This window comes from Dothidotthia symphoricarpi (genome assembly GCF_010015815.1).
Source record: "Dothidotthia symphoricarpi CBS 119687 unplaced genomic scaffold P153scaffold_5, whole genome shotgun sequence".
In the NCBI taxonomy this organism is placed as follows: Eukaryota; Fungi; Ascomycota; class Dothideomycetes; order Pleosporales; family Dothidotthiaceae; genus Dothidotthia; species Dothidotthia symphoricarpi.
This window is the reverse complement of record NW_022985012.1, coordinates 1391620-1416596: the sequence shown is the minus strand read 5'-3', so window position 1 is coordinate 1416596 and position 24977 is coordinate 1391620. Positions and strand designations below refer to the sequence as shown.

The following is a 24977-nucleotide window of genomic DNA, read 5'->3' as shown; positions in this document are numbered from 1 at the left end:
TCACTCGTCGTACTCCGGCTGTAGAAACGAGATGGGCAGATTTAGATGGCGAATGACTCTGCCGAATTCATACAGAGTCATACCTCAGGGCAGGTAGAATTCGTCATGCCGCAATGCCGTTGTCATGCCGCAAACTATGGTCGGTCTTCGCTCGGTCATCCGACAACAAAATGGCACGCGTCTTTATGCCACTACTCATCCACACGCATCCGCATTCTGAGTATTCATCCCACTTCTGAGCACAACAGCACAACAAAACGGCACTTCCGCATTGGAGTAAAGCTGACAATGCGGGATATCACAGACAGGACTCATAATCGGGTGTTGTGATGTCTCAATGTCTTGTGAATTGTGTCACTGACAAGTAAACGAAAGCTGCAAGATGTGGCTATTCGATCGTTCGTACTGCCTTGCACGACTTGCGGGTAGATGTCAGACTTGGGAGTACAACTCACTCCTGTGTTTGTTAATATCACTTGTGTTCTGTTACTACCAATTACACCTTGCTTGATTCGGAAGACCAATTTGCTTCAATTCCAAGCATTGACAGGAGTATGTCGAGGCTGAGCAGCAGGTAAAAAGTAACACCGTGCAATCCATCTCACACTGAAATGGAAATACTACACGCTGAATCCGTCCATTCCTAGAAGCACAACCGAGTCTCTCCAGAAGCCAACAGCAACAATAACAAAACAACAACAATCGAGGGACTCATTCCACACTCAGACTCAGCAACAAACCAGCACCACAACACCCACCCCAACACCCTCACAACGCACCCCCTCCCAAACCACCCACCTAATACCCCCTCCTCCCCCTCCTCCACGCCAACACCCCACAACCCCCCACAACCCCACCCACAAGAAACAAAAACACCATATCCGCCCTAGCCTCCCTACACCTCGCAACAAGATGCCCAGGCCACCCCTCCCTCTGCAGAAAATAATAGCATTCATGCGCGCGACATCCTCCATTGAGGATCTCGCTGCCCGCGAGCTTGTCCGAACTATCAGCGCCGTACGAGCGACAGCTTACGCCGCGTAACTTGATGGCTAGTAGCTGTGGGGTGGGGGGTTAGTCGTATGTTGGTGATGTGGAGTGTGTGGGTAGTTGGGTGGAGGGAACGGGAATGGAAATGGAAATGGAAATGGAAATGGAAATGGAAATGGAAATGGAGATGGATCTACTCACAATCCCCGCAGCCATATTCGCAACCGCCACCACGCCGTCAATTAGTATTCCTACTTTCCCCTCCAGCACTGCGTAGGTGTGCGAGGCGAATCCTGCCGCGGCGCCGAGCAGCGATATGACGCCTACGAATGCGGCGAAGCCGAGGGTCGTGGGGACGGGGCCCCAGTGGTGGCCGTGGATCAGCGTGATGGTGAGGCCGAGGGCGATGGTGGCGAAGAGGGCTTGGGCGGCGCGGAGGGCGTAGTGTAGAAGGGGGGAGGAGGACATTGTGGGCGTGCGTGGATGGAGTTTGAGGATAGGTAGTTCAGGGGATGAAGGGTAGTGAGTTGATTGTTGAGTAGAGAGTGAATGGATGGGGGTTTGTAGGGAGACGAGGAGGGGGGAGTGGGTTCGGGTGGTTATTGTCTTGATGTGCGGCGTATACTGTGTATTTGAGTCTGCGTATATATTGATGTTGTGGTCGTGATCTTGTTTCTTATCCCGTTTGTGTTACTGGTTGAGTAGATGCAGTACGGGAATTCAACGGTGTGATTCATTGCGTTGTGGTTCATCACATCACTTAATGTGTTACAGTGCCTGCCAATTATCTGGAAGCGGACTAACGCTTTCACAGAGGGGAGTATAGAGGCCAGTCAGGGATTCGGGATTTGGATTTGAGGGGTACAAGAACGGCGTGCTTCCTGCGTGTAAACTATTCCACGCTCCTTATTCGAGTGACTGAATATGCGCGAAGGGTCGTTATTGCTCACCGGTGGTGTCCAGACCAGTTAGTAGGTAGCACGCCGACGGGAAGATACATCTACACCAATATCGACTGGTACCTTTTCAGTATTAACCCGAACGTATGATCTTGAAGTCGTAGGACTGATGGGCACTTTCTCAATTCTCGAATATACTCGATAGCCAAACGCAAACGTAACCTTTGTATCCCACCTCCCTCTGTAACTCCACGGCCATGCCCCAAAACGCGACTCTACTCCAAATACACCGGAATTCCATACACAACCGCCGCAGCGCCATTCAAATACCGCAGCACACACGATTTCCTCGCCTCTCGAATCGCTTCATCCAATCCCACGCCCCTAGATCTCGGTGCTCCAAGATCACTATCCTCACCGCCTGGTCCCCCAGCCTTCCCCTTCTTCCCAGTCTTTGCGTTCCGCGCAGTCTCAACATCCGCAGCTTTGCCCTTCCCTTTCGTCTTCTTCGCTGGCGTTTTGCGTGATTTGGACGTGCTATCTTCCACGACCTCCGGCCAGAGTCCCCACAGCTCTCCTGCTCTGACAGCAAGCCGATCGCAGTCTTTGTCTGTAACATCCCACAGCATGCCCACAACTGCAGGTGCGCCGGCCGTCAGATACGCCGCGAGCATGCCGCTCGGCTCGAAGATTCCGTTCTCAGTGAGATGCGCAGACGAGCAGCCGAAAAGGAGCGTCGTCGCACAACCCGCTTTGGGTTTGGTGTTGAGCTCGTCTTGTGGTCCGGGGTAGAGACGACGGACGGATTTCGATCTTACGAATTGCGCGCCGCTTCCGTGACCGAAGTAGAGTACTAGATCTTTCTCTCGTAGCGAGTCTTCGAATTCTTTCTCCGAGGGGGCCCGGCTGGTGATGTGGGTCCAGGGGCCTTGGAGCTCGTGTATGTGTGGGTTGAGCGTGGAGAGAGTGTGGCTGAGATCACCGGATGGATTGAGGATGCTTGTACCGCCACTCTCGGCTTGTATGTAGTGTCCAGGTGCAGCGTCTTGCTGAGCGGTGGGAGGCTTCGCGGCGAGGAGTCGTTCGCGTAGAGCAGCCAGTGAGGGGAGTCGGGATATGGAGAGCTTTTCTAGGCAGGGCATCGATTCCCACGGGAAGGCGTGCAGGTTCTTGTCCAAGATGAAAATCATATGGGGAGAGCGTGGGGATACGTCGTGAGAGGCGCTATGGTAAGCACGTAGTGCATCCTGCGTTTCGATGACCATGGCGTCAAAATCGATCTCGTCGTACGCATTGCGCTCGCCGTTGAACTGGAGAATGTCGACGACGAAGTACAGAAGATCCATGAGCGCCTCGTCCAGGTCGATCTCCTCGTCCGTAGCGTCGCCTAGTCCAACGAAGAGTTCCAAAACCCTTGCATCCAAGACGACTCGCTTCTGCTGCGACTTCTTTCTGCGTGATGGCAAACTCCTATTCAGGACGGTGTCAAATGCTTTTCGAAATTTGGCTAAAAGGACGGGCTGTTTCGTATGTTGCGAAAAGACACCCCTGAAACCACCAAGCCAGATGTTCTCCATGTTGATGAGCAACTCATGAAGACGCTGGTCCAGAGCTTCACGCTCAGCCCACCATTGCCGTCGGGCCTCACTAGTTGTCATATCCTGCGCAGTTCGCGTACTGAAGTCACTGAGCTCAATGATCTCATCAAAGTCTTTCTTCCCGTCCTCGAATGAGAACTCTTCCTCGTCCATATCGCGAGAAGCATGTCGAGCCAGTGGCAGACGCAGCACAAATGGGGAGGAGCCACTTTCGAAACGCGTGATGAAGAGTTCATCTCGAGTGTCGTTCAGCGCCATGGATATGGCAGTCCAGGTTTCCGGAATGATGTCGACGTAATCTTTCTGGAAGTCTGGTGCAGACGTGAAGCTGAAGCTCGAAGACTCAGCTATCGGCCACTGCAGGCATTCGTCACGAGTCATTTGCTCCCTTTCTGCTTCGGTTGACTCTTGCGCAAGCCGGAGGGCATTGCATTTTGGCAGTTCTGCAAACAGTCAGTCTGGGTAAAGCATTGTAATTCTAGAAGAACACATACCGCTCATGTACGCTGCGTACAATGGGTGAAGCGAACCCCGTGAAGCTCCTCCAGAAATCGCAGATAATAAAACGGTGACGTGTCCAAGTGCCATGGAGATCTGTTCGAACAAGTGGTTCGAACCGCGAATAGCGGCCAACGCATGCGCTTGAACGAGCTGTTCCCGAGCAATACGGAGCGTCTCCGCAACATCTTCTGTAGCCGATTTCTTACCTTTGCCGCCTCTAACTGTTGTTGAAGCGGCAGGTGTGACTCGTTTGACATCAGACCCATCAGAAGAAGTCTGGTCTTTGAACCCGATGGCAGGGAAAGCGATAGTAGATTCCGGAAGCGTATTGAAGGCCATGTCTTCAGCAATCTGCTTGGTAGTCTGTGCGAACATGGCTTTGAACTTGGCCCAGATGTGCGAAACTTCCAGGTCCAGACCAGGATGGAGTTGCTCGACCCGCTTGAGTAGGTCAAGAGCCTTTTCGATGTCCTCTCCAAGAAGATTTGCCAACACTCCTCGGTGCATGATTCCAACGTGGAATGCAGTTAAGATTGAACACTGATCAGAGGTGCTCAACACTTCTGGCGCCACAGGTGTGACAACTTTGCGCTTGGGTTTGGCAGCAGCTTTTGGAGCACTTGCTGTGTTGGCTCTGGACCGAGTACTCGGAGCAGCCTTCGACGCAGTGCGTGGCGCAGGTTTGGACGCAGCCTTTCGACCCCTAGTACGAGTCGAAGTTGTCACCTCTTGAGGCTCGGAGACATCGAGTGTCATGGTAGCGATTTGCTCGGCCAGTGCGTCGATGTTGGGAGAGAATGAGTCAAGCGTTTTGATGTAAGACGGGGACATGAGATCCCCTAGTAACTGCTCTAGAGTGTCGTACGATGCGATCTCCTTCTCGAAGTCCCCATTCCAGTGATGCGCCCTGGCGACAGCCGAGTGATAACCTACGACAGACAAGCATTTGCGTGAGGTCAGTTCCTCAATAGACTCCAGAATTGGTCCAGCTTTGTCGGACCTGCCACTCTGCGCCCAGCATTCCGCCCGCCAGCTGGCGTTGTCAATCATGAGCGAAGGTGAGTGTGTCGCTGAAGCAACCTTCTCAGCCTGTTCTGCAACGTAGATTGCTTCTTGTAATAACCCTTGATTGGAAAAAACCTGTGAGTGCTGCATGATTCCCCGATAAAGGGCGGGTACTAAAGACCAGAAGCTAGCTCCACCAAGTGCGTCATGAGTAACAGATGTAACAAGAGGAACACCTTGTTCAGTACGCATAGAGCTAAGTGGATCAAATGGAGTCTTGCTTGGGCCATTGGCAGTCTTCCTAGAGTCAACTCTTGATTCCAACGCAGACCAGATACGACGGTTGACAGTCACGCATTGCCTTGCATGTCTTGCGGCATCTTTATGAGAGCCAACCGTGGTGGCCAGGAGCGAATAGACATAACACGCGTCCGCTAGGATCCTGTTGAAGCGTAGTCTGCCAGAGAGGGTTGTCGATGGCTTTGCCAAATCCATGAATGTGGAGTCTGCCTGAGCGATTGATTGTGCGGTAGACAAAATATTCGTGCTGCAAACATCAGCAAAGTCAACAGTTGTGTCCAGATCGGGGCCTTACCATTTTGTTATATTGCCTATCCTCGCTAGATATTCAGCATAGCTCAGATGCCACGCCAGACTTGCTTCTGTGGAAATGGACTTGTGTCCGAGCAATGCTTCAGCTTTGACGAAGGCATGTCCAGCTTTTCCGGTGTATCCTAAGCGGAGGTATTGCAGCGCGAGTGAGCAAGTAGTCGATAGAAGTTCAGAAACATCCGATCCCTTTCGCAATTCGAAAATCTTTACCAGAAGATGAAGTACGGGAAGTGCAAGGTATTCTTCCCCCTTTGCATTGAGAAAGTCAACACTTGCTTGAATGTCTTGTAGCCAGTACTCCATGTTATCCACGAGGTCTTCTAGATCGCCCCATGAAGCAGTGGAGCCAACAAGTGATTCCCACTCCAAAAAGCATTGCCGAACAACCGATGCGGATGGAGTATTCTGCTGCATTAATAGTTTGAGGTTGTGAAGAGCTTTCAAGTGTCGCTCCGTCCTCACCAGTTCCGCATCGTCTGATCTTATCGCCATATCTGCGTCCACATCCAGGAAATCCGAGGGCAATGATTGCTCGGGTAGTATGTGAGGCTGGCTTTGGTGAAGTTGTAGAAGCATAACAGAGATTCTCAGACGACGAAGAGGGTATTTCTCTGGTATATAGACCTCGCGAAGTCGCTCCGCCAAAGAGACAACAGATGTGTCAAGACTCGAATCCCATTGCCGATTCCTGGAGAGGGTCCGCAAATACAACCCCAATTGATATTCTAACAGAGCTCCTCGAATTCCCGGCTGGAGCTCGACATCGTCGTAGAAAGCCAATTCGTCGGGGCTTTTTACGCCGAACTTGATGGAAGAACGGTGTTTGGATTTCAACACCCTGGCTAGGGTACTCAAATCTCCATCACTGTCGAAGATGTTATGAATCGAACGTTTCGTCACAAGGTCGGCGAGTATTTGAGAGGCGCTAGAGTCAAGATGGCTCCGGATACACTGATCCAAAGCTTTTCGGGAACCTTCAGCGCTGTTCATGTTTTCGAGAGTTTCTGCCAGTCGTTCAAGCTTCATTGTAAAATGGGCAGACTCCATCTCAGCTTGCGGCCTTGCCTGTACAAGGGTGACAGAACGCTGCATGGCCGTAATGTAGGTTTCCATATCGACGTTCGCTTTGCGCAGCTTCATGTTCAAAGTCCAGTAAGCGTTCGAGAGCTTGACGATACATGATCCAATAAGCCCAGTCTCTTGTGAATTATCAATGACGTGATCCTCGACTTCCTCCTCAAATCGTTGCAGAATGTGCGAGCACTCCTGAAGAACATTGTCCAGCTCTTTCCACCGGTCATCAAGATCCACAGGCAGCTTGCAGCAAGTAAGTACAGAATCGACGACACCCTTTAAACATTTCCAAGCCATGGTCATTCGCTCTTTGTGCCGAAGTTGCGCTTTCGAGACCGTATCTACAGCCAATCTCGCACCAATAAACCTCGCAGTAAACCGTACGCATGCTGCTATGATACAAACGGCTGGTTGTTGGACCGATTCGCCGTCAAGGCAGTTTGCTTGTGTCGAAAGACTGGTGACTAGTAATCTTGATGCAGCACGTCTCAGAGTGTTGGCTTCCATGAAAAGAGAATCCAGGTCCGTGGAAGTTCCACCCAAGCTCCCAGACAAGGCCTCAAGCGCGTTTGCAATTGTGTCTTCTAGTTGCATATTCCCACCGCTTTTCATCGACGCTTCTACTGACACAGTCGCAATGCGAATGAGGTGTGCAGCTTGTTTCGCCGCTGAAGTATTCGGTGCTGTCGACGAGCTTGATGATCCTAACCATCGCAGCGCTTCTTCAGACAACTCCGCAGCTTGAGCAAGAGAAGACAAAGTCTTAACGACCATTTCTGTAGATTCTGAGGCATCGCGCTTGCTCGTACCAGACTCGCTTGGTTGCTCAGTCAAGTCGGTGTACAGCATTTCCGCTAGTTTGTACTTCTTGACTGGCGAAAGCTTTGATCTGCGAGAGAAGGCGATTATGCACCTAGTGAAAGGCTCTAGTAACTCTTGTTCTTCGTTGCCTCGATGCTTGACCAACGCCCACCACCGCTTCCGGACCTTGAATGCCAGATGTTGCAACGACAGCACTGCATCCGCTGACGGTTGTAGAGGGTTCTCGTCGTCTGAACTCGAGATACTCGGACAAAGAGCGAGAATTGTCTGCGCGAGTGATTCGAGTTGTCTTGCTCCTTTTGTTTGACCATCTGGGGTATTGGCGACATGCCACAGCAAGTTTACGGGGGATGAAGGATTTGACATCTTTAGGTATTCCCAGGTGGCTTCAACAATTCGGGGTCTATTCAGTCTCGAAATGACCCGTAAAGTGTACATTTGAAAATTCGCGATGAGCGGCAGCGCAGGGCTCTTCGGATCGACCGACCTGAAATCCAGTAGAGATGCTAAACTCTCCTTTTCTCCTGCCACAGCCTCAGACTCGGTTTCCGATTTCTTTGTTTCGTGGCCTAGGAACCTATCCAGCCTCTTCTTCAGAATCTTCATCTCTTTGATAGCAAGGCTGTCCAGACCGTGCGCAACAAGCTTGCCGACAAGAGCGAGGTTGCCATTTTCCAACTGCAACTCCTGAGAATCCTTTCCAAGAACCTTTGTCGCCTCCAATGTTCCCAAGTATCCAAATGCGATCCTAGCGCACTCCGCTGTTGCGACCAAACCAGTATCTGGGCCCGGCGTTAGAAATGACGAGTACGACGAGGACCGCCGCAGCGCCGCCCGTTTCTGTGGGGAGTTGACTGTTTGGGTGACAGATCGTTCTTTCAGCGCCTGGTGCGCGCCTGAGGGGCTCTTCGCGCGGCCTGTTTGGGTTCTTGTCGGCTTGCGCGCGTCGTCATTGTGGGCGGGCTTCGACTGGGAGGCATTTCGAGCAGCCGTTGCCGGCGGTTGGCTTCTCAGTGCGTTCGCGAGATTCTTGAGTGTTGTGTTGGCGACTTCGGTTGCTAGTATGTATTTTTCTCTCGGCGCGAGTGCAATTGTAGTCTGCTTGACAACATCCAGGGATGTGGCAGTAGCTGTCCCTGCTTTCCTCCGCGCCGCTCCCTGTGCCTTCACTCTGACGTTTTCCTTCTGTGCTGGTTCATCGTGATTTCGTACGAGTAGCTCCTGAAGCGCTGTAACGGTCGTGTTCGAGCATGTTGACGTTGATCGCAGCTCCGCCCTGATTTTGTCGATGCGTGTGCGCGCTGTTTGGTCCTTTGTCGCCATAGATTACCGGCTTTCGGAGATAAATCGTGAGTAGCGTTTCATGAGGTCCGTATAGTATGATCTATCAAGAAAACAGGGTCGCAGGAGGGTCGTGATATCGCGGAGTAGTCCAAACTAAGACGCGAACCACCCTGGAAACGCGATAAACAAACATGCATGGATGCTAGCGCCTTGTCACGTGGTCGAAAGCATGGATTATCCATGCCTATTAGCGAGCTTTCACCTCCCCAGACTTCGACCCATACAACCGTACATTGGCATTTCCCATGCAGGATTCTGAGTCGGAAAGTATCTAGGTTAGAAGTCGTGGCAATTACCATGTACACTGTTGCACCATTCTGTACATCAAGCGAGCACTTTCGACCTCCTGAATAACACATTAATATCTCAAACACCGCCTGAAGATATGGCTATTAGATATGTCACAGCTTGGTCTTCGCCTGGGTTGATTCAGAGCGTACTCATAGTTTTGCAGTAGTAGGTTCTCAATATAAGAGCCATTTGTGCTATTCGTTTCCCCGCTGATTTGCACGGTATCTCTTCCGACTTGGGATAACTCACCGAACAAGTTCTCTATCGAAAATACGACTTGAAACTCGATTGCATATGAGGGACAACTCTGATGCACTATGATCAATACGGCGCACTCTGCTGATTTTAGAGCCAAGAAACGAATGATGTTCAATATCAAGGCGATGATTCGGCCTGCGACCAACGCGCCTCGCCCGGCCCTCTACCATCTTGTTCATGAAATTGACACTAATGACCGTGATGTTTCCGGCATAAACTAGTAGAGGTACTACAACTAAACCAACATGGTTCGGTCGTATTTGCGCATTCAACCAAGACTAAAATGTCTTAAATCTTCATCAGCATAAACACAAATACGAACTTAGTCACTGTGTAAGATGAATTGTATGTCAAGTGGTCAAAGTCGATTTGTAATACTGCGAGTCGATTCATCTTCGGCAAGCAGTCCGGCACAATTCACAAATGACGTAGGGCGTAAGACGACGCGACGCGACTTCCCGCCCACCCGCTAGCAAGTTGGGGGCTAACTTTGGCGCGGCCGAGCAAGTCTTTGACGGACCCGAAACTTTCAGAAAATGAGACGTAATTAGTCTGCGTAGGCTGCCGAGAAATGGGAAGCCTCAGCATGCAGGTACAGGTTATCAGAAGCTAAATCGGGCTGGAAGTGTAGAACGTGAGATCGGCAACTTCGAGTAAAAAGTGGGCTAGGAAGTGTGAATAAACTGGTCATGGTGGAACTTGTCGGTTTTTGGTTGACACATTCGAATGCGTTGCCAAGTTTAGGCGAACAGAAGTTTGGCAGTGGTGTTAGAAACAGTTATTCACTTGCGTTATGCTGACGTGTGTGTCTCACACAAACACAGTGACAAAGGTCTACGAAAGGAATGCATCGTTCTCTGTTCGAAGAAAAACAAGATTAGAACTTGGCAGCGTGGGTCACATCGTCAGAAGCACGACAGATGAGAGTTGGGTAGCTTGAAATTTCATTATGTGCATGCGGGTGGGGGATATAATGCCTAGGAAGAAATCGCCAAACAAGAACGTAGACCAAGATACCAGAAAGCCGAAGCCTGAAATAAACACCTATCAGAACTAAGCCCAATCAAGAACCTAAAAGTAAGGAAAACAAAGAAAGTACCGTTGGGACATCGTATGGTAGAAAGCTTCGTATAGTCGGTGAACCACACATAAACCCGGACGCACTTCCGCCTAAGATGACCGAACGCCTCAAACATGGGAACTCCAAACAAGCAAAAGTATTCTCAATATCATCGTCTGGATCGTCTCGGCCGCGGCGTTGCCTCGCCATTCCCAGCGCTCGCCTGGGAGCTGCTCATGCAATCCCAATTGAAGGGAATCTGGCTGGTTGGAAGTGTGACGCCCTCATACCGTCTCAGTCTCTCCCGTCGCGGCGGCGGCGGTGGCGACGCCTGTGAAAATGCCTCTCGTCGAACATTCTCCAGGGCTTGGTTTGTCGCAGCAAGCACGGCGAAGCGTCGGTCGGGTACACGAGGAGCGGCTGCGTTGGGCGTGCGAGAACGTGTCCGGCGTGAAGAGGAAGATTCTCGGTCGTGCTGACGTGAGCGATGACCTCGATGTTGGGATCTAGAAGACACTGGAGATTCTTGACTTTGTGGTGAGCGGTGCTGGCGCGACGAGCGATGACTGCGAGGGGAGGAATCCAAGGTCTGGTAGTTGCGCCGGGAAGGAGTCTTGGGAGGAGACGGCGAGAATAAAGACCATCCTGAAGGCTCGGATTTCAAGTTCTTCTTCGATTTCGAATGCCGGGGAGGATCGCGCTTGGCTCCACGGCCACGCAGTGTGGATTGCGATGTTTGCTTCGGATGCCGTTGACGATTGTGTTGACTTCTATGGGGCCGTGGATTCAGAAGCGTTTCTTGTGATGATCCCATGCTGCCAGATGGTCGCTCATCCAGAGTTGGCGTGTATGGTTCGCGATGGCGGTGCACGTCATCGTACTGCGACCGTGAGCGACGTCCTTCCCTCTCACGTCGTGGTGAACGAGGAGTCTCTGTTTCTGCAGAACTTCTTTTTCTATGTGTTTCTTTGGACCTGCGCTTTTCAGACACCTCCGCGACAACTGGTTTCCCTCTCCCATGGAGCACGTCGTCTGCTGGAGAGCCCCGCTTCTTCCTCTTCTCTTCCGACGAGGGATCCTTGGGCTTTTTGTTGCTGGAAAAGCAAGAATTCAAAGCAGACCAGCACATGGCGATCCAGAAAAGGGCCTGAAATCACTGCGCGCTCAGAACTTGCATCCAATATATGGGGTTTGAATAAAGGATGATTGTGTGCATATGACTGCGGGGGAACTCGCGCGATGTTGAGAAGGTTGCAGGTGACGAAAGATTTGAATTGTAACGATGCGCAACAGACGAAGTGTTTCAGGTAAAGATGCTTGAACAATGAGGCTTAAAGAAGAGAGAGGGACCTGAGTATTATGATCTCATACACGAACAAAGAGTCGGAAGGCTTCGCAAGGGAGCACACGCCAGAGCCGTATTCCAATAGAGCGACGTGACTGCATGGTCTAGAGCTAAATCAAGAAAGCCAACCATAGAAGTACCTTGCACCGAGTTCTTGCGCTCCAATCAGACATCAAACTTCCTGATGGTGTACGAGAACGAGACTGATTCGTACGTTCGCGCGCAAACTCGGAGGGTGGCTTACCGGGCCACATGACACCTCTATCTCCAGCTGATCAGGCAAATTTATCTTGCACCGCAGCACTCTGTCGTGAAATGGACATGTAGAACGCTGGAAACAGCGGGTGGGGCGACATGCTCGTCTTATATGGACGCAGACGTCCTTTTGAGGCGATTTCTGCCCTTATGTGCGGCTTCTGTGCGTACCTGCGTCGCTGCTACGTGGCACCTGTGCTGTACAGAGCGAGGGCGGCCCGGAGCGGGACGATCCTGAACACAGCAAACTCAACGCTGCATGTGTAGTAGCGGAAGACTGGTGTGTGATAGGGCATGCTAGCTGCAGTGTGAATATGTTGGCAGCTGACACTGCTAGATGTCTTATCGTTATCGCCCCATTCGACGTCATTGTTCCGAATTGGCCCCGACAAAGGTGAACCTCGAACAATCGCGTCAGCCGTAAGCTCCCAGCCTCCTCACTCAAAGCATCATCACGTCTTCGTACGGCCGCGGGAGATCGCAACGTTCCTGGTTCTGAATGTACGCTTAACAGGGGGCATTCTGGGTTCATCAACAGCCTAACCGGATACGAACAATGGCACATTTGTGGAACGGGAGCGATTAGCCAATGAAGACTCGAAAGCAGCACTTCTTGCACAGCGTTGTGGCGCATTCAATGAATCCCGAAGATACAACCTGGTTTTTTATCACGACATGAGTAGTATCACCGGCGCCGCCGCAACCTTAGTCAAACAACCACGCCTCTGCCCAGCCGATGGTTCTGTCATGCGAAACCTGAAATGTGCATCAAGAGGAGGCGGAGCTATCGTGAAGAGTCATAGACTGCAATCCTCTCAGGTGCAGGATCGAGCGCTGAAACGATCTTCTCTAACAATACCATTTGCTTCGGTTTCTGACATTGTCGGCAAATGGGACTGCAAGTGAATATGTAAGTTGGGTAGATGCGAAGTTCATCGCAGACATCAGCTCACGCCCCATTGTCTCTTGACAGTGAGTTCCATGTCAGACATACATCGAGGATGTTTCGACATGACTCAGAGAAACCTTAAACAACTCATGTCTTGAACTAAATCCACCACGGCATATAATTTGGAATCTCGTCATCACAGAATGACAAACAGTATCGACAGACCTCGCTCCATTCGCCTCTAATCACAGGGCCTTTTCGATATTCTAATATCCGTCGGTTATTAGCCAAGGAAGACGCACGTGACATAGTCTTCGCTAGCTATTACAACACCAAATGATGCATGAGTTCCATCGGACATTCTGATATTTTTATTCAGATTCACCCGGGTTTTAGATACGGCAATGGTTAAGGTCCAGAATTTTGGCTGGAAACCTCTAGTTAGCTCTACCTGTTGAGGGAGTTAATGGGTTACGACAAAAGATTAATATTCACATCAGCAACCCGGACTGGAGATAACTCAGTCGGTGATAGAGCCCTTAACACCGAAGAGCGGGGCAAGTAACGACCCCACGTTCGTCATCAAGACACTTCGTCGTGACAGTGATAAACAGCGTCTCAATTCTCACATCCATCATAATCCTCAGATCCATTTCAAGAACAGCTTTCAAGATGCCGCTCATTGCACAGAACCCCAAAGACCGAGTCATCTTGGGACTCATGACCTTTGGTAAGAGTCTCCTCTTTGCGACGCCGGGTCTTCCACTTATCCCATCCTAGGTCCCGATGAATCCAGTGGCGCTCGCGTAACAGACTTTGATGAATTCACAAAGCATCTCGACTACTTTCAGTCACAGGGCTATGATGAAATTGACACCGCCCGCATGTATGTGGGCGGCAAGCAAGAAGCCTGGACACGCGATGCAAAATGGCAAGATCGTGGTCTCACCCTCGCAACAAAGGTCTTCCCATACAAAGCTGGCGTTCACAAGCCTGATCAGCTAAAAGAACACTTCAACACGAGCCTGAAAGAGCTAGGTGCGCAGACTGTGGATATTTTCTACCTACATGCGCCGGATCGGTCTGTGCCATTTGAGGAGACGCTCGAGGCGGTCAATGATCTGCATAAGCAGGGCGCTTTCGTTCAGTTGGGTCTGAGCAACTATGCCGCATGGGAAGTTGCCGAGATCTACAACATCTGCAAGGAGAGAAAGTGGGTGAGACCGACAATCTACCAGGCCATGTACAACGCTATCAGTGAGTGAAACGCTGGAGTCTATACAGAAAGTGCGCTGACAATTTGCAGCTCGTGCCATTGAAACCGAGCTTGTTCCCTGCTGCCGCAAATACAAGATTGACATTGTTGTCTACAATCCCCTCGCCGGCGGTCTCTTCTCGGGGAAAATCAAATCTGCCGACATTGCACCTGACGAGGGTCGTTTCTCCAACAAAGCTGAGCGTGTTGGTTCGATGTATCGAGACCGCTACTTCAAAGACTCTACATTCAAGGCGCTGCAGTTGATCGAGGCTACAGCCCAGAAACATGATTTGACGTTGCTGGAGATTGCGCTGAGATGGTGCATACATCACTCGGAACTGAAGACGAGAGTCAAGGGTGGAAACGACGGTGTAATCATTGGCGTAAGTCGATTTGAGCAACTGGAGGGAAACCTGGCGAATTTGGAGAAGGGACCACTGCCCGAGGAAGTGGTGAAGACGCTGGATGAGGCATGGATGATTGCTAAGGCTTCTGCGCCTACTTATTGGCGCTAAGAACTAGAATAGTTCAGTTGACGTCTTATCAAGAACATCATCTTTCTAACTGAGTTCGCCGTGTACCCTCGAGAAAGTGATTGGCGGGAGATTGGTTGACTTTGGCGTCGTCTACCCCTGCTGTCAGCTCAAGAAAGGGTAAGGTGGGCGCCATTCACGTCACTACTATGCCCCGCCGCAATGCTTCCTACACCCGGGTTCCAGTCGTGAAGAAGACTTTGCCTTGTCTATCTAAATCAGCTTTGAGAGAAAAAGATCGACATACATTCTAAATTCTCACATCCAATATGCCATCTAAAGAGCGCCAAACCGCCGACACTATTGTCCAAGCATACAACCGTATGGACATCGACACCATTGTCAGCCTTCGAACACCGGATTGCAAACGCATCTTCCTCCCATCCTCTCTCAAATACCCATCACAGTCAAACGACGCATTTCGCGCGAATCTTACGTCCATGAAGTCCATCTTCACGAACTTCAAAGTTACCGTTCACGATGTAATCGAGAGCGGTTCGACATCAGCAGTATCGGAAGGGGCTGGCAAAGAAGAAAAAAAGATCGTAATATTCGCAAGCGCTCGAGGTGATACGCCAATCGGCGTGTACGAGAACGAGTATGTCTGGAAGATGACTTTTGAGGAGGGAGGGGAGAGAGTGTGTGGGTGGAGTGAGTTTGTGGATGTTGGCATGGCGAGGGACTTTCTTCCCAAGTTGATGGAGGAGATGAAGAGGAGAGCTACGCAAGGAGCTGGACAATGAGATAAATAGCTGAATTAGAGATGGTGTATAATTGAAAGGGAGAAACTCAACCGATGGACTTCCAAGACTTGTTGGAAGATGCAGAACATCTCTTTCTCAGTGTTGCCTTAACACCCCCTGTATCATTTCATCTTTACAAGCCTCAACTACGTCTACTCGTATCAAATACATTGCTGCAGCTCGCAAGATGAGTTCTCTTTATATGAAATCACCATCAGTGCAGTCCTACGAACCCTTCAAGTCTGTAGCACCACACTTGTCGTCTTCCCCACACTTGTCGTCAACCTTCTTGTGGTTCACCTCATGCGCCTCTTTTGGTGTCATCTCTTTCTTCTTGACTTCCTGTCTGCTCTCTTCCATAAACTCCCAAAACGTCAAATGCCCATGATCCACGGGGAAGATGTTAGGTGATTCGCAAAAGCTACGTCTCCGGAGCGGAGCGCCTGCAGATCGAGGCTCTTTCTTGGGGGTTTCTGCTGAGTTTCCCATGGTAGTGCTTTTTTAATGGAGATTTGGGCTAGTAAGAATGAGGGCGAGAGAAGGAGGGTTGGACAGTTAGAGCTGAAATCGAATGTAGCTAGGAGGTAGCATATAGGCTAGGTCACACAGTGCAGATTGTCAACACGTTTGCGAAGTGCCTGCCAGACGTGACGTGTGGTGTGAACGAACAGCGAAGGGTGCAGTATTGGTCAAACGATGTCGAGAAGACCTATTCTTGGAACATTGAATGCACTCCTTTGAAGACTGTTGAATTTGAAGTTCTTCATTTGAATTTATCGTTCACGAAGACAAGTGATCATTTTGCTACATTCCTTCGTTGTGTACATGTTCACGCGATTGTGCAATTTTTCCCGAAGTCAAAGCACACAACGATGATCAATCTTTGCAGGACTCCTTCTAACGACGAAGTCGCAGCACACTCGAGGTGTCGAGTTGGCTTAGCAGTACATGTCGTAAATTGAACTGTGCATGGAACATCTCAGTTTCCGATCATGGAAGTGCTTCAACGCCTGTTTCTGGAAGGGAAGGATTTGGTAGCGAACTCGCTGTAGTACCTTGGAGTTTTGCGCAAAAGGTCTGCCGACAGCGAAAGCCAGAGTCGCACTGTGCCGCAGTTGATTCCTAGCTCACCGTAAACCTAATGCACAATATTGTACGGTGAGTTTGCGAGATGGAGTTAAAGCTTCACGATGACGGGTGAGGAACACGCCATGTCGCGATATCGAAAGACGTCATCGGCCATAAACCTCGGAGTTTGCGCCAGCGTTGACAACGGTGTTAGACGTCGGAGAGAAGAGAATCATTGTTCGTTTATGCAGTAACATAGTAACTGGCTTGCCAATCGTTTAGTATAGGTAAAGTACTACCACTTCAGAAGCAGTTGACGTTTCTCAAAAGCGTTGTTCATTTGCAGTCCACCTTCAACCGAGGAACCGAAACTTCCATGTCATTGGCTATATCAGTGGCGACATGCTGTAAATCCTCCCAATGTCATGCAAGACGATCACCTTCCAAGAACATACAAGCTCTGCATGCAAAGCTTGAGCAATTTTAGTGTTCTTGACATGCTTGTTTATCATAATCAAGCGCCGACACCTTCCTAATTGAGCCTAGTCTCCAATCTTGGCCGTTATCCAACCTCTCGGATCCTCTTTGAGCAAGAATCCATCCCGAGAACGACGAATCGCAAGGTGAGCTGATTCATCTCATGTCTGTTCAGGGCTGGGGCATACAATGACCTGCCTTTTAGGGTTACACATAACGTGCCGTTATGGAGGCAGCATGCCTGCGTTCCATAATAGAGGAGATAAATAGACCTTGCAGTCGCCATGATACACTTTCTTTCTGCGTCTCCTCTATTGTCAATTTTCCGAGGACCTCTACGCTCCGCTATTCACGATGAAGATCACGGCAGCACTGTTGGCGGCGCTTGCCGCCCACGCCCTGGCAACTCCAATCCAAGGACGTTCGCCCTATGTGGTGAAGGAGACGCATTTCGTTCCCCAGGAATGGACCAAATTGGAGCGCTCCCATGGAACAAAGACGATTCAGCTGCAAATTGGTCTCAAGCAGGGACGATTTGACGAGCTCGACCGCCATTTGCACGAAGTGTCTGACCCTGACCACCCGCGATATGGCCAGCACCTCAGCGGCGACGAGGTAGATGCGCTTGTCGCCCCTACTTCTGAGACGTACAAGCTTGTTCATGAATGGCTTGCCGAAAACGGGATTAAGGACTTGGGCTACAGCTCCGCCAAGGACTGGATCGTCGTTCATCTTCCTATCGAAATGGTCGAGCGACTGTTGGATACGGAATACCACAACTACAAGCATGAGGATGGCTCCGTCGTGGCCCGTACGACTGCCTGGTCGCTTCCTCGCCACCTCCACGACCACATTGACGCTATCCAGCCGACGACGTCGTTCTTCCGTGGTGCTGCGCATGCGGCTACGTATGTGGACAAGGCTGTCACGGTTCCCGCGAGCTACAAAGCTCCCACGAACCAGACCATCGCCAGCGTTTGCAACGTGACTTCTGTCACGCCCGAGTGCTTCCAGACCTTGTACTCTACTAAGGGCTACAAGACCCAAGCGAGCGACAAGAACTCCATTGGATTCACCAACTACCTTGGCGAAATCCCCATTCGTCCGGACACCAAGCTCTTCTTGCAGAAGTACCGCCCCGAGGCCGTGTCTCAGGCATACGCCTTCAAGCAGTACTCTATCGATAACGGTCCCGTTCAGGACACCGGTTTGACATACAACCAATCTACGGTCGAGGGCATCAGTCGCGAGGCCAACCTCGATGTCCAAGCTATTTCTGGCATCAGCTGGAAGACCCCAATCACCAGTTACTCGACTGGTGGCTCGCCTCCCTTTGTGCCAGATCTTTCCACGCCCACAGACACAAACGAGCCATACCTTACATGGATCAACTGGCTGCTCGAGCAGAAGAGCATTCCCAAGATTATCAGCACATCATACGGCGAGCCTGAACAGTCGATTCCCCGCTCATATGCTGAGCGCGTTTGCAAGCAGTTTGCTCAGGTCGGCGCTCGTGGCACAACTCTCTTCTTCTCCTCCGGCGACTCCGGTCTTGGTGGAACGAACAAGTGCTACTCCAACGATGGAACCAACACCTACCGTTTCCTGCCCAACTTCCCCGCCTCCTGCCCATACGTCACCACAGTCGGTGCCACCATGAACTTCGAGCCCGAGGAGGCTGTCTACCGCGCGGCCCGCAACACCTCCACTGGTTTCCACGATCTGTATGCTGGTGGCAGTGGTTTCAGCAACTACTTCCCCCGTCCTTCTTACCAAGACAAGGTCGTTCCTTCTTACGTCAAGGCTCTGGGTACCCAGTACGAGGGCTTCTACAACAAGACTGGACGTGCTTACCCGGATCTTGCAGCCCAGGGCTTGTACTTTGCCTACTTCTGGAACGGAACTGAAGGTGCTATTAGCGGAACTTCTGCGTCCACACCGCTCACTGCTGGTATCTTCGCCCTTGTCAATGATGCGCTGCTCGCGGCTGGCAAGCCAACGCTTGGCTGGATGAACCCCTGGCTGTACAAGAAGGGCCACAAGGGCTTGACCGATATCACCAAGGGCACCAGCCATGGCTGCAACGTTGACGGCTTCCCAGTCACTAAGGGATGGGACCCAGTTACTGGTTTCGGCACGCCTAACTTCCCCAAGCTTTTGAAACAGGCGGGTGTGAAGGGCCACTGATTGGGCTAGGCGTGATGGAATTGGTGAACGAGATTTGCATTGTGCTTTGTAGATATCTAAGCTAACTTCTCGTCGAGAATGTACATAATATCTGTTCGAGCTACCGCTTTTGGCTTGATTTAGTGACATGTAACAGGATACTAAATCATGAAAAGAGATGCTCCTAATTGTATTGCCTTATAGTCATACTGATAGCTAGAGGGACAATACACGCGTTGACTTGATGTGTATATCACGACGCGTGTTTGATGACTTGTCGCCATGGCGGCGTCGTGCCGTGAGGTGCTGTTGTGAGGTAATCTAGATAAAGTCTGACGTGTTTACAGTTTCATCCCTGGAACTGATAGACTTTCAACGCCGTTTGACGTAGCAACATCCGGGTTTGGGTAGTACCAAGATGCTACAGCAACGATGATATACACAATCTAGTAAGGTGTTAAAACGCGTCTAAACAAAACTTGTTCATCAAGACTTACCACCAATAAGGCACCTTCGAGGTAGTTGGACTCGCCATCACGCAGGAAGTTGCCCACAACGAGGATGGAGAGGACCAGCAAGACGATCATGAAGATCTCAAAGTTGAGATCCATATCTTTACCCATGATCCATCCGACGATAACGACGAGAGGCGCGTTGAAAAGAGCGGTCTGGATGGAGGGACCGATGCAATGGAAGAGGGCAAAATTCTGTTGTCGTTTAGCGGTGTCGACAACCTACTATGGTATCCGGCAAAAGTAGTGTACGTGGCCAAAGACCCGCGTAGACTGTAGTTGGTTCAATCCCTTGTCTTGGTCTGTGTTGGCTACCATGCCAGCTACTGCGCCACTGTCTCCACTGTACACTACTTTTGCCGGATACCACAGTATAGTGAACTCAACTCACAATCTGTCCGTCCCATGCCTCGTCGATGGCAGTCAAGTGCTCAGCAGCCTTTTCGACCAACGGGAGCAAGATCAGGCCGAGGAACTGATCGGGCACACCGGCTTCAACCACATCCTCGATGCGTACAACCAGGAAGAAGGCAAGTAGGGTGACAATCGTAAGTGAGACGACAAGAGCAACCATGCACTCGGTGAGGGTGAATTTGGGCTTAGCAAGGTCGTCGTGGCGGTCAAGATCGGCATGCTCATCGGCTTCCAAAACTTCGTCGAAGATTGAGTGATTCGATCGTGCATTGTAGAAAATGAAACTGTGTGTGTTAGCTCAGCTAACCATCACCGTGGAGGTCGTCGCTCACATGACAAAAGCAATTATCAGCAAGATCGAGGTTACTTGGCTGATTCTCAGAGTATTGTGCTGGAGTATTTTCTCGGTAAACTCATGATGTTTGGTGGCTTTCGCAACGGCTGATCCTTTGAGCGCAGAGTAATACGCGCTGGGAATGAGTAGTCCGAATCCAGCGACAAGCAGCAATCCACTGCCGACCTCGCTGATAGAAGCGTGAAATTTCTGGCTTGCTTGCCGAAGACCGCCAACAAAGAAACATAGTCCGAGGCACAAGAGCAGATTCGTAAGAATGGAGCCCAAAATCGCGGCCTGGATAACCGGGATAAGGTTACCGTGTTCGGAGGAGCCGTGCTCGGACTTGTGCTGAGCGATGAGGATGATGAACAGAACAATCTCCACAACCGATCCAAAGGCCGTCTCAATCAAGATGCCAGAAACTTTGGGCATCTTCCGCGCGTACTCTTGTCCAGCAAACCCGACAAGATTAGCAACAGGTATCATGGCGATGTAGCTGAACGCGAAGATTGTAAGCGGGAATCCTGGCGCGACGAAATGCATTATGATTGCAACAGGCACGAAAGGCCATAACAAATTGACCCATTTTGCTGCATTGCTGCCAGACCTCCAGGCAACATTGAGGAAGTGCGAGGGACTGAAGCCGCTGCGTCCGCTCTCGCCGTCGGGATGGATGTGCTGCGGAAGGATGCGAGAGAGGAGAGGCGTCGACTCGGAATTGTGGTTCGACGGCATTTTGATTAATAACACCTCGATTGAGAAATTAGTTGAGCCTCAATGTCACGCTGCACCGAGTGAAGGATGAAAAGAGTGACGCGAGTCTCGAGCGAGACGTGATGGGATACGGAACGCCCAGCGTACCAAGACCACGCTGCCGCGAAAACAAGGAATGAGCGCTCCGCGTCTTTTGACACTGCATTGGCGACTCCACCTTCAGACTTCACGAACGCGTTCATCAGTGTAAATTTGCCACTGAAGCGCCCGCGGTACGAGCGTCACGGCACCACGATAGTGTTTTCGGCGTTCGGAATGATGTTTTCCCAAAAATACCCCGCAAAACGGCAGGCCACCTTGTACCTTGCATGACACCCCTGACAAGTAACACGGAGCACTATAGGACGGTTAATTCGAACGCCAGCAATAGCAGCACTGAATTTTCCGACATGTCGTTGACGAATTACGCAATACCAAGGGATGGTGTAGGTTAAAAGAAATCCATCATGGCGTCAAATCGGCGAGACGCTTTCTCGGAACCCTCGAAACAAGCAATCGACAATGCGGTTATTTCGGTCGCTTTTTGGCCTGGCCACCCTCCTGCTGGGGGTGCTGGCTACAGATAATGGCCTCCAAACAACAGTCACATGGGACAACGGCTCCCTGATGGTCAAGGGCGAGCGCGTCATGATCATGAGTGGAGAATTTCACTACGCCCGTCTGCCTGTCCCCGAGCTGTGGCTCGACGTCTTCCAGAAATTCAAGGCTAGCGGTATGAATACTGTGAGCATCTACTTCTTCTGGTCCTACCATTCTGCATCCAAGGGCGTGTACGACTTTACGACTCCGGGGAAAGACATCCAACGTTTGTTCGACATGGCTCAAGAAGCTGGGCTCTATGTAATTGCTAGGCCTGGACCGTACTGCAACGCCGAGACGAATGCTGGAGGGTTTGCCCTCTGGACCAGCGACGGAAGCGGTGGATCATACAGAACTTCAGATGGAACGTATCAGCAGGTCTGGTCAGAGTGGATCACGGAAATCGGTGCGATTATCAAGAGAAATCAGATCACCAACGGCGGTCCAGTGATCCTGACGCAAGTCGAGAACGAGTTGACGGAGGGAACTCGTAGCCCGACGAATACACTTGTTGTGTATATGGAGCAACTAAAGACCGCTTTCAAGGAAGCAGGCATCATTGTTCCCCTAACGCACAACGAGAAGGGATTTAGAGGAAAGAGCTGGTCGACCGATTATCAGAATGTCGGCGGCGCAATCGACGTCTACGGCCTGGACAGCTATCCCGGTGGTATGAGCTGTACCAACCTCGACACTGGCTTCAATTTGCCAAAAACATACTACCAGTGGTTCCAAGAGGCGTCGCCGACTCAACCCATGTACATTCCCGAATTCGAAGGAGGTTGGTTCCAGCCGTGGGGTGGCTACTTCTTCGACCAATGCCAGGCGGAACATAGCCCAGAGTTTGCGGATGTTTTCTACAAGGGCATGATTGCTCAACGAGTCACGCTCCTCAACTTGTACATGGCTTTCGGCGGTACCAACTGGGGACACAGTGCTGCACCTGTGGTGAGTTCTGTCTGGGTTGCGAGTTGATGACATTTCTAACGGCAACATCAGGTTTTCACGTCTTACGATTACAGCGCTCCCCTACGCGAGACTCGTGAGATTCGCGAGAAGTTCATGCAGTACAAGCTACTGTCTCTGTTTACTCGCGTCAGCAAAGGCCTCCATAATACTGAGATGGAAAGCAATGGGACCGGAAATGCAGTCAGCAGTCCAGCCATCTGGACGTGGGTCCTCAAAAACCGCGACACGGATGCGAGGTTCTATCTTGCACAAAACGACAACACCAAGACTAGAGCAGTAACCGACTTTGCAATCACTGTCGACACCTCTGCTGGTGACATCACAATCCCAAGCATGCAGCTCAAGGGCCGACAAAGTCGATGGGTTGTGACCGACTACGCACTTGGCAACGAAACACTGCTCTACTCGTCGGCTGAAGTCCTTACGTATGGGACTTTCAACCACCCCGTCGTCGTGTTCTATCTCAAAGAAGGCCAGACTGGAGAGTTCGCTTTCAAGTCGCAGAGCAACGTCACCTTCAGCACATATGGGGCGGATTCTAATTTCGCACGGACGTTTAGCAATGGTACTGGCTATACGAGCTTCACCTACGAGCAAAGCGAGGGGGCGACAGTAGTACAGTTCTCCAACGGCGTACTGGCCTACCTTCTTGACGTTCCTACGGCATACACCTTCTACGCGCCTTCAACGACAAGTGACCCCAACGTGACCCCCGACCAACAGATATTCGCCATCGGTCCCTATCTCGTTCGGTCCGCCAGCGTATCAGGAGATGTAGTATCTATAATCGGCGACAACGCCGTCGCCACGACGCTCGAAGTCTACGCCGGAGCCGGAGTGAACACGATATCCTGGAACGGCAAGGAGCTCTCCACATCTGCAACCCGCTATGGCTCTCTCACAGCACAAATCCCAGGCGTACAAGACCGCACCGTCACCCTCCCTCCACTGACAGACTTCCTCGCTGCCGACTCGGCGCCCGAAATCTCCCCCGCCTATGACGACAGCAAATGGACCGTTGCTAATAAGAACACAACGCTCAGCCAAGTCAAGCCCCTAACGCTCCCCGTCCTGTTCAGCAGCGACTACGCGTTCTACACTGGAGCGAAAATCTACCGCGGCTACTTCGCTGGCACAAGCGCCACAGCACTGAACCTAACGGTGCAGGGTGGCGTAGCAGCAGGATGGAATGCATGGCTCAACGGCCAGCCACTAGGATACCACCCAGGCAATGTCTCGCAAACCTCCACCACCGCCGTGCTGTCTTTCAACAACATCACCCTCGCTGCCTCCAACGTCCTTACCGTAATCACAGATTACACCGGCCACGACCAAACCTCTACAGGCCCTACCGGTGCCGAAAACCCCCGCGGCATCCTCGGCGCCCAACTCCTCGGCACAAACTCTACCACATTACCCTCCCTAAGCTGGAAAATAACGGGCAATGCCGGCGGCGAAGCGAACATCGACCCCGTCCGCGGCCCCATGAACGAAGGCGGCCTGTACGGCGAGCGCCTCGGCTGGCACCTGCCCGGCTTCCCCTCTACTGACTGGCAGCCCCGAGACCCCATCACCACCGGCGTATCAGGTACAGGAATTACATGGTTCACAACCTCCTTCCCGCTCGCCATCGACGCGGACCTCGACGTCCCGATTGGCGTCGAACTCATCGCGCCGGCAGGAACCGTCGCGCGCATCTTGCTCTTCGTCAACGGGTACCAGTTTGGCAAGTATCTGCCGCATATCGGGCCGCAGACGGTGTTCCCCGTCCCACCTGGTATTCTCAATATGCGCGGTGACAATACGCTTAGTCTGGCGGTGTGGGCACAGACGGGGGCTGGCGCGAAGCTGGATACAGTCAGGCTGGTAGAGTATGCGCGGTTTGAGAGCGGGTTTGGATTTAGCAGCATCGATGGGGAGGCGCTGCAGACAGGGTGGACGGATAGGAGCGAGTATGCGTGATGCTGGTGTGTGATGTGATGTGATGCTGGGTTTGATGGTGGATCTCGTATGTAAGAATCACAAAGAGAGGAGAATGTATGAAGTCCTTGCACCATGCCCTTTTTCTTTCTTTGTGCCTTCGGTGCATGTCTGTGACATTTGTGACAGTTGGTCTCTTGTTGTTTGCACTAAAAAACGCGTCATGATGTTGCAGAAATGAATACTCTTTCGCATATGACCATAGAACGTGTAACAAAAGCCTT

The 24977-nt window shown here is 51.3% G+C and overlaps 8 protein-coding genes across 8 annotated transcripts; 4 read left to right on the top strand and 4 right to left on the bottom strand.

Annotated features, from left to right (window-relative positions):
* Positions 1-798: 798 nt before the first annotated feature.
* Positions 799-1527, bottom strand: P153DRAFT_421320 (uncharacterized protein; the record flags this gene model as incomplete). Its single annotated transcript, XM_033672305.1, has 2 exons — positions 1192-1527; positions 799-1059 (listed from the first exon to the last, which is right to left on the bottom strand). The coding sequence occupies exons 1-2, from the start codon at positions 1456-1458 to the stop codon at positions 799-801; spliced, it is 528 nt and encodes a 175-aa protein (XP_033526753.1). The 5' UTR covers positions 1459-1527.
* Positions 1528-2069: 542 nt separating this feature from the next.
* Positions 2070-8920, bottom strand: P153DRAFT_335207 (uncharacterized protein). Its single transcript, XM_033665646.1, has 3 exons — positions 5589-8920; positions 3982-5540; positions 2070-3930 (listed from the first exon to the last, which is right to left on the bottom strand). The coding sequence occupies exons 1-3, from the start codon at positions 8822-8824 to the stop codon at positions 2165-2167; spliced, it is 6561 nt and encodes a 2186-aa protein (XP_033526752.1). The 5' UTR covers positions 8825-8920; the 3' UTR covers positions 2070-2164.
* Positions 8921-10623: 1703 nt separating this feature from the next.
* On the bottom strand, positions 10624-11583 carry P153DRAFT_374111 (uncharacterized protein; the record flags this gene model as incomplete). Its single annotated transcript, XM_033669497.1, has 1 exon — positions 10624-11583. The coding sequence occupies one exon, from the start codon at positions 11581-11583 to the stop codon at positions 10624-10626; it is 960 nt and encodes a 319-aa protein (XP_033526751.1).
* Positions 11584-13615: 2032 nt separating this feature from the next.
* On the top strand, positions 13616-14716 carry P153DRAFT_285184 (aflatoxin B1 aldehyde reductase member 2; the record flags this gene model as incomplete). The annotated part of the gene is made up of 3 exons (XM_033663382.1): positions 13616-13673; positions 13724-14200; positions 14250-14716. The coding sequence occupies 3 exons, from the start codon at positions 13616-13618 to the stop codon at positions 14714-14716; spliced, it is 1002 nt and encodes a 333-aa protein (XP_033526750.1).
* Positions 14717-15003: 287 nt separating this feature from the next.
* Positions 15004-15477, top strand: P153DRAFT_285012 (uncharacterized protein; the record flags this gene model as incomplete). Its single annotated transcript, XM_033663360.1, has 2 exons — positions 15004-15243; positions 15277-15477. 2 exons carry the CDS (start codon positions 15004-15006, stop codon positions 15475-15477), a joined length of 441 nt encoding a protein of 146 aa, XP_033526749.1.
* A 1899-nt stretch (positions 15478-17376) lies between these two features.
* On the top strand, positions 17377-19209 carry P153DRAFT_335199 (tripeptidyl-peptidase 1 precursor; the record flags this gene model as incomplete). The annotated part of the gene is made up of 1 exon (XM_033665645.1): positions 17377-19209. The coding sequence occupies one exon, from the start codon at positions 17377-17379 to the stop codon at positions 19207-19209; it is 1833 nt and encodes a 610-aa protein (XP_033526748.1).
* A 20-nt stretch (positions 19210-19229) lies between these two features.
* P153DRAFT_364770 (uncharacterized protein) lies at positions 19230-20993 on the bottom strand. The gene is made up of 4 exons (XM_033667675.1): positions 20447-20993; positions 20092-20398; positions 19686-19895; positions 19230-19634 (listed from the first exon to the last, which is right to left on the bottom strand). Exons 1-4 carry the CDS (start codon positions 20935-20937, stop codon positions 19530-19532), a joined length of 1113 nt encoding a protein of 370 aa, XP_033526747.1. The 5' UTR covers positions 20938-20993; the 3' UTR covers positions 19230-19529.
* Positions 20994-21726: 733 nt separating this feature from the next.
* On the top strand, positions 21727-24735 carry P153DRAFT_394507 (glycoside hydrolase family 35 protein; the record flags this gene model as incomplete). Its single annotated transcript, XM_033671315.1, has 2 exons — positions 21727-22752; positions 22804-24735. 2 exons carry the CDS (start codon positions 21727-21729, stop codon positions 24733-24735), a joined length of 2958 nt encoding a protein of 985 aa, XP_033526746.1.
* Between the last annotated feature and the right edge of the window lie 242 nt (positions 24736-24977).